The sequence below is a fragment of the Lithobates pipiens genome, unplaced genomic scaffold (assembly GCF_037356315.1).
Source record: "Lithobates pipiens isolate NorthernLeopardFrog02 unplaced genomic scaffold, aLitPip1_a1.2 Scaffold_8, whole genome shotgun sequence".
Classification (NCBI taxonomy): Eukaryota; Metazoa; Chordata; class Amphibia; order Anura; family Ranidae; genus Lithobates; species Lithobates pipiens.
The window spans coordinates 126,730,447-126,745,904 of NW_027507903.1; the positions used below are offsets into that span (position 1 = coordinate 126,730,447).

General features: G+C 43.4%; 1 protein-coding gene across 1 annotated transcript in view; it reads right to left on the minus strand.

The window, feature by feature from the left end:
* The window catches only part of MAPK8IP2 (mitogen-activated protein kinase 8 interacting protein 2), a 108,350-nt gene extending 93,285 nt beyond the window's left edge, over window positions 1-15,065 (minus strand). The window contains exon 1 of the mRNA XM_077473835.1: window positions 14,551-15,065. Coding sequence (XP_077329961.1) covers window positions 14,551-14,615 — 65 coding nt within the window. The 5' untranslated portion in view covers window positions 14,616-15,065. The remainder of the gene's footprint in view (window positions 1-14,550) is intronic.
* Between the last annotated feature and the right edge of the window lie 393 nt (window positions 15,066-15,458).

The window sequence follows — 15,458 nt, forward strand, 5'->3', positions numbered from 1 at the left end:
TACATGGACCTGCAGTGTGAGAAGTGGGTCTGAACAGCTAAAGTGGAGGACAAGCCTACTTATAACTATTCTTAAAACGGTTTCCTTTCATCTCCTTACCTATCCTGTAAAAAAAAAAAAAAAAAATATGTGTACTTACCTATTTTTAATTTACTGCAGTCCAGTCACGTGTTCCCGCAGCTCTGGCTCCCCTGTGTCAGCGAGCAGCTGCTGCAGGGGAAAAGAGGGAGCTTCAACAATGGCTGGGCCATGGGAGCCTATGGGTGAGGCCAGGCTCACAGCAGTTGTCAAGTGCTACCTTACACAGTGAAGAGCTGCTGATTCACATGACCGGACTGGAGTAAGTACACAGCTTCTTTTTTTTATCTACAAAGTGGGCAGGGTAGTTATAAAGAGGGAGTAGACATTTTTAAAAATAGATATAGTTAGGCTTTTCTTATATTTTAAAAATACTTACTGCATTTGCAGAACCCTGAAGAACCGACCTTTTCTTCAATTCCTTCTCTTCTGTGTCTTAAGCCTAATTAGCTGAATTTCTGCTTTGTGAGATTATCCAAATACCCCACCAGTCATCAAAGAGGCAACTCTTCCATGCAGAAGCAAAGCCTTCTTCTCTACCATGATGACCGACTCAATACAGAGACATAGGGGGTCGATTTACCAAAGGCAAATAGGCTGCTCATTTTGCACGGGAATTTTCCCTTAGCTTAGTAACTGAGGCAAAGCTTTGCTGACCTTTATCATTCAATTACGTGCAAACAATAATACTTTTTTTTGTTTTCCTTGCATGCGATTCAGTATTTTTTGCCGAGTAAATTTTCATCACATTCACCAAGCTAAGGGAAAATTCCCTTGTGAAGTCAACAGCTTATTTGTCTTTTGTAAACAGCCCCACAGTGAAGAACACGGCATGGCATTGAATTGAAATAGGAAACAAAAAGATCAGCTGATACGGTAGAAGAGACAACACTGGTAGCTATCTAGTCTCTTGCCCTCTGCTTTAAAGCCCTGTACATACGATTGGAAATTCGGCCAGCAAAAGACCGATGAGAGCTTTTGGTCGGAAAATGCGACCGCGTGTATGCTTCATCTGACTTTTGCTGGCCGAATTCCCACCAGAAAAAGATTGAGAGCATGTTCTCAATTTTTCAGTCGGAAAAAGTTCAGATCGTCTGTACCAATTCCCGACGCGCAAAATTCCTACGCATGCTCGGAAACAATTTGACGCATGCTCGGAAGCATTGAACTTCATTTTCTCAGCTTGTCGTAGTGTTGTACGTCAACGTGTTCTTGACGGTCAAAATTTCAGTGACCTTTTGTGTGACCTTGTGTATGCAAGCCAAGCTTGAGTGGAATTCCGCTCGTGTGTACGGGGCATAAAAGGTCAAGCCCTCTTATACAAAGCCGAATGTTGGTATGTATAATGCTAAGAAAAACTGACCCATTACTGATGAGTACCTGGCTTCCCTACACTGAAAACTACCCCAAATCTCCCCTCTATAAGTAATTTCTTTACCAAAAATTTTATTGGAAGGAAAACAACATGGCAAGTACATGAATATAGCCATGATGGTCAAAAGACAGACATAACACACCCACAGAGGAGTGGATAAGAACATTGCAAGACAAATGAGCTTATATAACTTTAAGAAAATGAGAACGTAGGAGAGACTTGATCAACAGAAAATTAAGGCAGAGGTATAATGTAGAAAAATCTACAGCAATGTCCCATTGTGGTCGACCAAAGGCGGTAGACAAGAAACATTTATTAACAGGCCCAGCAGGCAGATGACAAACGGGTATTGTAAAAAGCGGAAGGGGCCTGGTGGCTCAAAGTTGGCGGTAATAAAGGGGGTAAAACAGTGCGTAGTGGCAAAGGGACCCCTAGAGCCAAGAGAGGAAGGATGGGGGTAGGAGAGGACGGGCCTTGCCACGAGGGACCACAACCTTCATTCCCAAAAGCAAGGACTAAATAAGGGGTCTACAAGCATAAGCTCTCAGATCTCCCCGTGATAAGTATTTAACCAAATAACAGGCTGATAAGAATAATATCCTCTTTTCCTTTAATACTCTCACCATCTGCAATCACAGTTACCAACTCATTCCTTTAATACACAAGGCACACAGGGTACACAGGGTATGTCGCTGATCCAAGTAAGGCACTGACCAAATCTAGTAAGCAGCAGAACCCGCATAAATTAATTATATCAATAATTGGCAATAAATGGGCAACCCTGCATATAACCCCCTTAAAACAATAATGGCTGACAAGTTTTCTCCCAGTTAATAAGTGCCTTCTGCCCAAAATGAGTACACTAATACAAACATTTTCATACACATCCAAAAACACGATAAGCCTCAATTCTGAAAGTGCACAACACAGACCCATTAATGTGCCATTGATATGTCCCAGCTTGTACAAAACACTGTACTGCTACTATATGCACCAATCAAAGCACATGAATTGTTATTCCTGCGCACATAAGAATGATCATTTATATACATGCTACAATTTAGTTTTTAAAACATATTTACAGTTCAGTCTTTAATTTTGTTTTCTCATGTTTCCTCTCTGAAATCACACAAAATGGTCAATTGATCAACACTATATTTTAAAATACATACATATCTTGCCACAATTCTAACACTGAATGAATGAACATTCCTTTCCTAATAAATATTTATTAGAGTTGTCCCGATGCCACTTTTTTAAGACTGAGTACAAGTACCGATACTTTTTTTTAATGTCATGTGACAGTCTGACTGATGGGCACTGATAGGTGGCACTGACTGATGGCTGGAACTGATAGATGGCACTGACTGATGGGCACTGATAGGCAGCACTTATGGGCACTGATAGGTGGCACCAACAGCTGGCACTGATAGATGGCACTGATAGGCAGCACTTTTGGGCACTGATAGGCGGCACTTATGGGCACTGATAGGTGGCAATTATGGGCACTGATAGGCGGCACTTATGGGCACTGATAGATGGCACTGATAGGCAGCAATTATGAGCACTGATAGATGGCAGTGATAGGCGGCACTTATGGGCCTGATAGATGGCACTGATAGGCAGCACTTATGGGCACTGATAGGTGGCACTTATGGGCAGGCACTGATGGGCACTGAAATGCAGCACTGATTGGCAATTGCATAATAAATGACATGAATGATGAAAGGCAAGGAAGGATTTTGCAATGCTATATAGAATATAACATTGCAAAATCCTTCCTTGCCTCTCATCATTCATGTCATTTAACATCTAGTAAGTATGCTGCGATGCCCATCTTGGTACACCTTACACTCGGCTAGAGGTCGACCGATATATCGGCCGGCCGATATATCGGCCGATATTTGCCGTTTTTTAAATAATCGGCATCGGCCGATTTGTGCTGATAAAATGCCGATTTAGTACAGCGGGACTTTGAAATGACTTCTGTATAGAAGTCAGTCTAAGTTGACTGAGTCGTCATAGCAACCCTTTCCTCCTCTCTGGGCAGGCTGCCAAGAAAAGAACAGAAAGATACAATGTTTACAATTGAATGAATGAAGTCATCTCAGTGTGTAGAAGTTCTCAGTTTAACCATTTAAAGACTAAATCTTTTCTGACACTTGTTGCTTACAAGTAAAAATCCTGTATTTTCTGCCAGAAAATCACTTAGACCCCCCCAAAAATGATATATATTTTTTTAGCAGAGATCCTAGGGAATAAAATAGCGGTTGTTGCAATATTTTATGTCACACGGCATTTGCAAAGAGGTTTTTCAAATGCATTTTTTTGGGAAAAAAATACAGCATTTAAAAAATAAAAATAAAAACAGTAAAGTTAGCCCATTTTTTTTTTTTTTTTGTCCAAAAGTTTTGACTACCTGTTTTTATTTAATATATATATATATATATATATATATATATATATATATATATATATATTTTATTTTATTTTTTTTATCTAAATCATACATACAAGTAAACTGATTGGAGGTTTGTTTTGTTTAATAAATGTTTAAGTGTAAGAAATTTTCTGTATCACGTATGAAGGCTGCTTTCACACTGGAGCGGGCAGGCGTTGATGGTAAAACGCAAGTTTTAGCGGCTCTTTACCATCATTTTAGCGGTGCTATTTGGCTGCTAGTGGGGCACATATAACCCAGCTAGCGGCCAAGGAAGAGGTTAAATGCGCCCATGAAGCACCGCTGCCAAATCGCATTGCATGCGCTTCGGCAGTGGTGCCCATTCATATCAATGGGCAGGAGTGGTGGAGGAGCGGTATACACCACTCCAAACATGCTGCTTGCGGGACTTTTTTTAAGATCCTGCCAGAGCATCGCCTCAGTGTGAAAGCACTCTGTCTTTCACACAGACTGCAGGGGAGCCATTTTACAGGCACTTTACAGGCGCTATTTTTAGCCCAAAAGCGCCTTAAAACGCCCCAGTGGGAAAGGTGTGTTAGATCAAGGGGGATTAAAAATAAATAAATAAATAAAATAAAATCGGCCTAACATATCGGCCCAAAAAAATCGGCATCATATATCGGCTATCGGCCGCCATGATTTCTAAATATCGGCATCGGCCAGAGAAAAACCCATATCGGTCGACCTCTACACTCGGCTGCAGTAAGTCAGCAGCAGACATCTTCTTACACCCAGCCCAAACTATATGGGCTAACTGTAACAAGATGTCCACTACTGATGTTTACCACCCGACGGAGACACGGAACCGCCACTCCCTGTACCGAATGTGACAGCTCCGGTCACCATTTTGGACAGAATATACGGCGGCGCCCTGCATCCCTGCCCCCAGCCAGCTTACCTATAGTTCTACTGCTGTCAGATCGATCTCCGCTCCACCCTGTCCACCTGCCAACTTCCAGTTGCAGGTATCAGATTAGGAATTGGGAGCATTTGTGCGAGTACAAGTACCAGTACTCGCACAAATGCTCGGTATCAGTCCTGATACTAGTATCGGTATCGGGACAACCCTAATATTTGTCTACAGTATGAGGGAGGTATACTAAAACTGGTGCACACAGAAACCGGTTCTGCATAGAAACCAATCAGCTTCTAGGTTTTATTATCAAAATTTAATTAAACAAGCCAAAGTTAGAAGCTGATTGGTTACTATGCACAACTGCACCAGATTCTTAAGTAAAGATCCCCCATGTCTTTAAGACATGAATGAAGTCAAAGGGCATAATGATCTGATATCTGTGGTGTAGTTAGAAGATAAGATAAGAAGCTGCTGTGTTAGCCTCTGTTTGATCTGCAATTGTCATGATGCTGCATATGTGATCAATTATGACACCGGCCATTTCATGGTTTGACAGTTTGATTGAGTGCACAAGCATATGTGACAGTTAAGCCCCATACACACTATCAGATTTTCTGCTGACTTTTTCCTTCAGATTTACCAAAACCATGTAGTAGAAGGGCCTTCCTGATTGCATACAAATTGAAACTCCTAAGATTTGACCTCATATTATTTGGTTTTGGTAAATCTGAAGGAAAAACTCAGCAGAAAAACTGATAGTGTGTATTGGGGCTTTAGCATTCCCTGCATGCCGGAAATGTAATTGTTTTTTGAAACTGGTAAATTGATGGGTTTCCTTTCACTTTAAAGCAGAACTTTACCCATAACTTACTTTCTTAAGTAAGGAACATACATTCCACATTAATAATTATGCTACCAAAATAGTGTACGCTGTAAATTTCCTCCAGCATTGCTCCCTTTTCTTCTTGCTGGAGGCTGCCGTTTGCTGAAGCCCAGAACCCTGGCAGTAAATCATAAAGCGGAACTAAACCCATCGATTTAACAGTTTCAAAAAACAGTTACATTCCTGGATTGCTAACTGTGACATTTGCTTGTGTCCTCAACCAAACGCTCAAATCATCAAATGGCTGGTGTCATAACTGATCACATGTGCAGCACCATGGCAGTTTCAGATCAAACTGAAGCAGCTTTGTGGCTGTAAAGCAGGGATATGCAATTAACGGACCTCCAGCTGTTGAAAACTACAAGTCCCATTGTGTCTGGGTGTCATGATTGTGGCTGTCAGAGTCTTGCTATGTCTCATGGGACTTGTAGTTCAGCAACAGCTGGAGGTCCGCTAATTGCATATCCCTGCTATAAAGCATAGGAGGGTTTAATTCCACTTTGAGGCTGTGAGCAGATCGGCTTCTATAAATGCGGCACAGTTCTTAAAAATAGAGAGCAACTGAGCATGTGCAGAGCAGGGTGAGACCACGTATTACTGGATTTTAAACAGGATAGGCACTTATTTTTAATGTTTTACATAGCTATCTATACCAGCATGAAGGCATCTAACAGGGCTTTGCTAACTAAAGTTCCACTTTAAGCTGGTCATTGATGGATTAAAATTCATCCAGTTCAGCAGGGACCAGATGAATTTTGATCAGCTGTTCTTGTTTAAAAAAAGTCGATTGAAGGGCCGACTACTCACAAACAGGCCAGTTGGAAATGTTTTGCTTGATCAGCACTGCAGCCAATAGGTTGCTGTCAGAATACAACAGGTCAGTGGGGAGGATTCCCTCACCCACCTTGAATGTGTGGATGGGGGAATAGGTTTTTTTTTTGGGGGGGGGGGGGGGGGGGGTTTGTGATGGGTGATCAAAAAAAAAAAAACCATCTATGACCAGCTTTAGCATTCTGGGGTTAGGTTTAGGGTGATGGTTTGAAGGTCGAGGTTAGGCTTACAGATGTTAAGCAATAAATTATATACTACATTTTAATTGTTAGGATGAAGTTTTCATTGAGGTTTAGGGATATTGTTATGCTAAAGGTCAGGTTTAAAGGGATAGTTTGTGATTAAGGGTCAGTTTGAAATATATAGTTAAAGCAGAAGTAAACCCAACGATTTAATCATTTAAAAAAACTGTTTAACCCCTTTCACACTGGGGTGCTTTGCAGGCGCTACAGCGTTAAAAATAGTGCCTGCAAAACGCCCTGAAACAGCCGCTGCTTTGTCTCCAATGTGAAAGGCCCGTGGGGATTACACACTGGAGCGGTGCACTAGCAGGATGGTAAAAAAAATTCCTGCTAGCAGCATCTTCGGAGCGGTGAAAGAGCGGTGTGTATATCCTCCACCGCTACTGGCCATTGAAATCAATGGGGCAGTGCAGCTATATCGGGGGGTTTTAACCCTTTCTCGGCCACTAGCAGGGCTAAAACTGCCCCGCTAGCAGCCGAATAGCGCCGCAAATCTGATGGTAAAGCGCAGCCAAAAATAGCGGCACTTGACCACCGACGCACCTCCCGCCCCAGTATTGTTTGTGCTCTCAGTTACATCTTAGCTGCATGATTCTGACCAAAATGAGAATCATGATTTTTTTGCTTAGGTTAAAAAGATCATGATTATTTCATGATTCCCACAGCGTAAAATCTTTCACATTATACAAAAAAAAATTGGGCTAACTTTACCGGTTAGTTTTTTTTTTTAATTCATTAAAGTGTAATTTTTTTTCCTAAAAAATTGCATTTGAACGATTTCTGCGCAAATACAGTGTGACATAAAATATTGCAACAACCACCATTTTATTCTCTAGGGTCTCTACAAAAAATAATATATATATATATATATATATATATATATATATATATATATATATATATATATATATATAAGTTCCACTGCTAAAGAATGTTGTGATTCTTGGCAGACTGCCCTTTTTTTTCCTTTCTTTTAACGGCTATCAGCTTCAGCAAAGCAGAGAGAATTCTCTGCATTGAAAGAATCGGGAAATACTTTGTCGAGATCGCAATGGGGGAAAAAAAATTGCGATAATGAATCTTAACGATTAATCGTGCAGCTCTACTCTCAACCAAACTGTCACACCATCCAATAGCTGGTGTCATAACTGATCACAGCATCATGGCAGTTGAAGATTAAACAGAGGCCAAGATGGCGGCTTCCTTGGCCGAAAATGATAGGAGGGTTTACTTACACTTTAAGGATTAAGTTAAAGCTGGCTAGATAAAATGGCTTTCCCTACTACACCTGTTATGTACTATATAACTCTAATGCCCCATACACACGGTCGGAAATTCAGACGGAAAAAGTCTGATCGGATTATGTTGTCGGGGCTCTATCGGAATTTTTTCTGTCGGAATTTCCGACGAAAAAAGTTTGAGAGCTGGATCTAAAATTTTCCCACAACAAAATCCGATCTGACTTTTTCCGATCGTGTGTAGAGAATTCAGACGCAAAAAGTGCCACGCATGCTCAGAAAAAATTTGGAGACGAAAGCTATTGGCTACTGGCCTCTACGTAGTCCCGTTGTACGTTTTGTACGTCACCTCGTTCCGAACGATCGGATTTTCTGACAACTTTGTGCGACCGTATGTATGCAAGACAAAATCCGACGGAAAAAATCTGATGGATTTTGTTGTCTGAATGTCTGACCGTGTGTAGAGGGCATTATTCTTCTCTGCAGATCCATTGGCACATGATTCAAGCAAGTCCTTGGGCAGGTAGCGCTTCCAGTGTTTTGTCACAGCAGATAACAAATCAGTGCTTACATCAACATAGATTGGATTGGCGACTGGTCACTTGGCAAAAAAAAAAGGCTAGCAATTGTGACTTGCCCACATTTTCCGATTATATAATGGTATCACCAGCTGACATGCATTAGCTACCCTCTCTTTTTTTTGTTGCTCAGAATTCAGCTATTAGGTTAATAGTACATTTTATATAAGACATTTCTAATTAAAAAAAATGTATTATTATTTTGTAATTTAGTTTGTGCTAAAACATCCCACAACCTAAGACACTGTGCCCAATTTTAATTGGCAAAGATAAAATCTACTTTCTGTTAAAAAGATTTAAAATCGATAACTGAACCTGGCCTAAATAAATCTCTGCAGTGCCAAGCCAAGCTCAACAACTTGATTCTATCACTTCTTAGAGACCTACATTTTATCACACAGAGTATTTGCTTGTGCAAAATAATGGTGTTGCAATGTTTACAAGGTTTAGTTGGCTTCATTGTTGGTAATTCCACCACTAATAGTTACACTGGGCCTTTCACCATCCATGCCACCCCTGCATAGATCCTATAATACATGCCGGTATAGACTGTATACTGTACAATGTGGTGACACTAAATGTTCCTGACGGTTCATGCGGGTATAGGTACGGTTAGCTGTAAATGCAGCTTTTTTTTCTCATCCTATAATACAAGCACTGTACATTAGTGCTGCAATGCTGTATAAGCTTTGGATATAGCTGTTAATGGTGTGCTCAGGCTTACCATACAAAATAACTATTGTTATTTGAATTTATTCACTCTTGAGAAGACGAGATTAAGGGGGGATATGATCAATATGTACAAATATATAAGGGGTCCATATAGTGAACTTGGAGTCGAGTTATTCACTTTACGGTCAACACAGAGGACAAGGGGGAATTCATTTACGTCTAGAGGAAAAGAGATTTCATCTCCAAATACGGAAAGGTTTCTTCACGGTAAGAGCTGTGAAAATGTGGAATAGACTCCCTCCAGGGGTGGTTCTGGCCAGCTCAGTAGATTGCTTTAAGCCCCCGTACACACGGTCAGACGTTCCCACAACAAAATCCATTTGATTTTTTCTGACTGATTTTGTCCGAAACTGGTGTTGTATACACACCGGTCGGACAAAGTTGAGGGAAAATCCGATCGTTCAGAACGTGATGGCGTTCATTCGTTGCAACGGGATTATGTTGAGGCTAGTAGCCAATAGCTTTGGTCTCGTAAAAACACGTTATCGGAATTCTCTACAAACAATCGGAAAAAGTCAGATCAGATTTTGTTGTCGGAAAATTTGAGGTCCTGCTCTCAAATTTATTCCTTCGGAAATTCCGATGGAAAAAGTCCGATAGAGCCCACACACGATCAAATTTTCCGACAACATGATCAGATCAGACCTTTTCCATCAGAATTTCTGACAGACCGTGTGTACAGGGCATTAGAAAGGCCTGGATACTTTCCTGAATGTACATAATATAACTGAGTACTAACATTTCTGGGGAAAATCCGATTGCCTCTCTGGGATCAGGATGGAATTTTTCCCCTGCTGTAGCAAATTGGATCATGCTCTGCTGGGTTTTTCGCCTTCCTCTGGATCAACTATGGGTATAGGATTGTGTATATGGGATTGTGTGATATTATTATTTATTTATTTTTATGGCTGAACTAGATGGACTTGTGTCTTTTTTCAACCTGATTAACGATGCAACTATGTAATTATGGGATGCGCTAGGAAGAAGTTTTTGATCTCCCTTTAACAATAATAAAAACAAAACCTTATGTTATTCAATCCACCAAAAAACCAAATTCTGTCTGAGATGACAACATACATTTAAAACACAACAAGGCCCTCCCTAACCTGCTGCTACATGTCTCATCCATTACTATTCATGCCCATTAAAGTGGTTGCTGTGTATATAATTATTCTATACAAATATCTCTTGGCACACGGCCTACAAATAGCACTGTGATCAGTACACAAAAACACACTATGCCATGTTACGTGCTGAATTTATTATGTACATAGTTATTGGGAGATCTTCATTTCAATTATGATGGGAAAGTTCCCACCTCACAGCACTGCAGGTATCCATGGTTGTCACTTTCTCAGAAAGCCGGGGTTTTATACAGTTTACCAGGTACATAGTAAGATAAATAAAAGGAAATGAAATTGATATTTTGGTGCAATATACATACTGATACTGGCAAGATATAGAAAATGTTTATAAAGAGATGGATAGCTCAGAGATCTCTCATATTGCCCTGTATGAGGCCGTTAATCCTTTATGTGCAGCCCTGATGGAATAGCATACGGGAAACGTGTATGTGAAGCATTGTCTAATGTAATGGAGCTCTGCTCATCACAGTGCAGGAGCTATGTCTGCTTATGAAAGCTTGATGCAATATGGCTGCGAATGTTGTTTATATATCAGCCTACTATGCCAGTCTATGATTTCTCCTGTTATGTGGATTGTTTTTTTTTAGCATCAGGCAGGACACTATACAGCAGCCACTCTCCACCAGGGTTCTGGGGAACATTAGGGTTCCTCCAGAGGACATTAGTGGGTTCCTTGACCTGTAAGCTGAGTGATCTCCCATCTGCATCCATAGTTCCAGGGCCAACGCCACCTGGCAAAGTTAGCGGCATAATACTTATTGTTTAAAAGAGTGGCATTCTGATCACTATTGTAAAGAGGGGGGGGGGGGGGGGCATTCTTCCCACTGGCCATCAAAGTAAGAGGGGCATTCTTTCCACTGGCCATCAAGGTAAGAGCGACATTCTTCCTACTGACCACCAAAGTAAGGAGGACAATCTTCCTACTGACCACCAATGTAAGAGGGCATTCTTCCTACTGACCACCAATTTAAGGAGGGCATTCTTCCCACTGCCCATCAATGTAAGGAGGGCATTCTTCCCACTGACCATCAATGTAAGGGCCGGTCTTCCCACTGGCCGACAATGTAAGGATGACATTCTTCCCACTGACCATCAATGTAAGGGCCGGTCTTCCCACTGGCCGACAATGTAAGGATGACATTCTTCCCACTGACCATCAATGTAAGGGACATTCTGTCCACTGACCATCAATGTAAGGAGGGCATTCTTCCCACTGACCATCAATGTAAGGAGGGCATTCTTCCCACTGACCATCAATGTAAGGGGCAATCTTCCCACTGACCACTGATGTAAGGAGGGAATTCTTCCCACTGACCATCAATGTACGGGACATTCTGTCCACTGACCATCAATGTAAGGAGGGCATTTTTCCCACTGACCATCAATGTAAGGGACATTCTCCCCAGTGACCACCAATGTAAGGGGTACAAAAACAGCAAATTCCCCTGCGCTCTGGTTTCTTGGTCTTTAGATGTGATATAGACAGTTTGAAAATGGTGTAGTCACTACGTCTTGCAGCCCTCCCTTAGAACATTGGGTGTTCAAATACTAAAAAGAGAGTATACAAAGAAGGGGAAGGCGCACTGACCTAGTGCATTACCATAAAACAGCTTTATTTAAAATTGAATCAAATAGCAAAATGGCTACTCACAAACGAGTATTGATCACAGGCAAAATCAATACAAATAAATCCATCCAATTTTTTTTTTTTTTTTTTTATTTATTTATTTTTTCTTTTTCTTTTTTTTTTTGGGGGGGTGGAGCTTTCTGACCTGCCTGACCTGGGGTGGAGTTTTCTGACCTTTTCTACCTCATGGGCTTAGAGGCCTTTTTATATATATTTACTGGCAGCCTCCAGCGAGAGACCATAGCCCTCTTTGGCTCTGAAGAAAGGGGGTCACTCCCGAAACGCGTTAGCCATTTCCGTAGAGGTACTCATCAAATTCCTCGGACATCTGGTCTGGAGTCGCCAAACGTTTGGTGCGATGGATTTATTTGTATTGATTTTGCCTGTGATCAATACTCGTTTGTGAGTAGCCATTTTGCTATTTGATTCAATTTTAAATAAAGCTGTTTTATGGTAATGCACTAGGTCAGTGCGCCTTCCCCTTCTTTGTATTCACCAATGTAAGGGGGCCATTCTTCTCACTAACCATCAATGTAAGGGGCATTCTTCCCATTAGCCACCAATGTAAAGATGGCATTCTTGCCACTGGCCATCAATGTAAGGAGAGCATTCTTCCCACTGACCACCAATGTAAGGAGGGCATTCTTTCTACTGATCATCAATGTAAGGGACATTCTGCCAACTGACCATTAATATAAGGAGGGCATTCTTCCCACTGACCATCAATGAAAGGGCCATTCTTCCCACTGACCATCAATGAAAGGGCCATTCTTCCCACTGACCATCAATGAAAGGGCCATTCTTCCCACTGACCATCAATGAAAGGGCCATTCTTCCCACTGACCATCAATGTAAGGGGCATTCTTCCTACTGACCACCCCACCAATGCAAGGAACATTCTTCCCACTGACCACCAAAGTAAGGGAGGCATTCTTGCCACTGACCACCAGTGGCATTCTTCTTGCCAACCCTATAAGGGTTTCCACCTAAGGCTCCTGATGCTAGTCTGGGGGACATTCTCCTCATTGGCCACCTCTACACGGAGGACATTGTCCTTAATGCCACCAACGTAAAGGGGGGGGCATTCCCAGTGGCCACTCCTACAAGAAGGGCCACCAAAAAAAGTGGGGGGGGGGGCATTCTTCCTACTGACCACAAGGGGAGAATTCTTCCCACTAACCAAAAATACAAGGGGAGGCATTCTTGATACTGACCACCACTGTAAGGGGCATTCTCCTGGCCAACCCTATAAGGGTTTCTACCTAAGGCCCCCCGTGTTAGGCTGATGGACATTCTCCTCACTGGCCATCTCTACAAGGAATACATTGTTCTTAAGGCCACCAACGTAAGTGGGGGAATTCTTCCCAGGGGGGTATCTTCCTACTGACCACCACTACAAGGGAGGCATTGTCTCTAAGGAGACCAGTGTAAGGGGGGGGGGGGTGGAGAGGTGGGGATTCTTCCCACTGGCCACTAATGTTAAGAGCCATTCTTCCTACTAACCAACAAAGTAAGGGGGATATATATATATATATAATGTAAGTGTGTGTGTGGGGGGGGGGGGGGGTCGACATTCTTCCTTCCGACCACCACTACAAGTGGGTAATTGTTCCTAAGGAAGGGCACGAATGTAAGAGGGCTTCCCACCAATGTAAGGGGGGCATTCTTCCCACCAATGTAAGGGGGGTATTCCTGCTACCAATGTAAGCGGGGCATTCCTCCTACCAATGTAAGGGGGCATTCTTCACACCAATGTAAGGGGGGCATTCCTCCCACGAATGTAAGGGGAGCATTCTTCCCACCAATGTAAAGGGGCATTCTTCTCACCAATGTAAGGGGGCATTCCTCCTACCAATGTAAGGGGAATTCTTCTCATCAATGTAAGGGGGCATTCCTCCTACCAATGTAAGGGGGGCATTCTTCCTACCAATGTAAGGGGGGCATTCTTCTCACCAATGTAAGGGGGCATTCTTCCCATCAATGTAAAGGGGCATTCCTCCTACCAATGTAAGAGGGGTAATTCTTCCCACCAATGTAAGGGGGCATTCTTCCCATTAATGTAAGGGAGGCATTCTTCCCATCAACGTAAGGGGGCATTCCTCCTACCAATGTAAGGGGGGATTCTTCCCATTAATGTAAGGGGCCATTCCTCCCACCAATGTAAGGGGGCGCTCTTCCCATCAATGTAAGGGGGCATTCCTCCTGTCAATGTAAGGGGGGCATTCTTCCTACCAATGTAAGGGGGGCATTCTTCCCATCAATGTAAGGGGGCATTCCTCCCACCAATGTAAGGGGGGCATTCTTCCCATCAATGTAAGGGGGCATTCCTCCCACCAATGTAAGGGGGGCATGCTTCCCACCAATAGGGGGGGGGGCATTGTTTGGATGAATATTGGTTTATTGGAGAGTGTGGTACACCTGGTGTAGATGATGCCCCCCCCCCAATGATGGTCAGTAGTCTTCTCCTCCATGTGTCCCCCCCATGGCCCCTCCGGATTTCTCACCTGCAGCCCGGGGGGGAGAGGGAGTGGAAGGTGGAGAGAGAAAACATCTCAGCTCGATCCGCCATCTTCAGCCGGAGAGGTGATGAGACACACCCCGGTGTCGAGAGGACAGGACGGGGCCCCGGATGGGGTGACCCCCCCCCCGGTACACAGATAGGAGGAGGTGGAGGCGGGTGATGTACGGAGGACGGAGCGGGGACAGCGCCCAGTGACGGCGGATTGCAGACACTCAGATCCGGGCGATCATCCTCTCTATGGCCGGCTCTCCCCTCCTGCTCCTACGGATCCCGGGCGATGAGTCGCTCCGATGTCCCCCCGGTCCTTCTCCTCGGATGGGGACGGCTCGCTGCAGCGGCTTTGATGCAGTCACATCCAGGAGAGACTGCACAAGCTGGGAGCCAATACACAGGGCGGGGGAGGGGAGAGCAGGAGGAGAGGGGAGGGCTATGGATGGAGGAAGGACTGGATAGGTAGTGCAGGCAACGGTACACTCTCCCCATCCACTACAATGGAGAGCGGGCGGGAGGGGAGGGAACTGTCCAGCCGATGGTGCTGAAATGGCGCTGCCGGGAGCCCAGCCTATGTACGGGCAGAGTCACCAGCTATGGCCGGATCCTGCGCCACCACCATCCATCACATGACGTCATCACCTTGGTTATTAATCCTCATCACCACTAATCACATCCCGGATTGTTCTGCTTCTTAGATTAAAACACACTGATGTAGGTCATGGAGCAGATGTTCTCTCCCAGACCTCCCCAGCTCCCTACTATTCCAGAACAGGTCTTTATGACAGGGATCCACAACCATCAGCCATAACACTATGACCACCTACCTCATATTGGGTAGGTCCCCATTTTGCTGCCAAAACAGCCCTGACCGTGGAGGCAAGGACCTCCTGGAAGTTG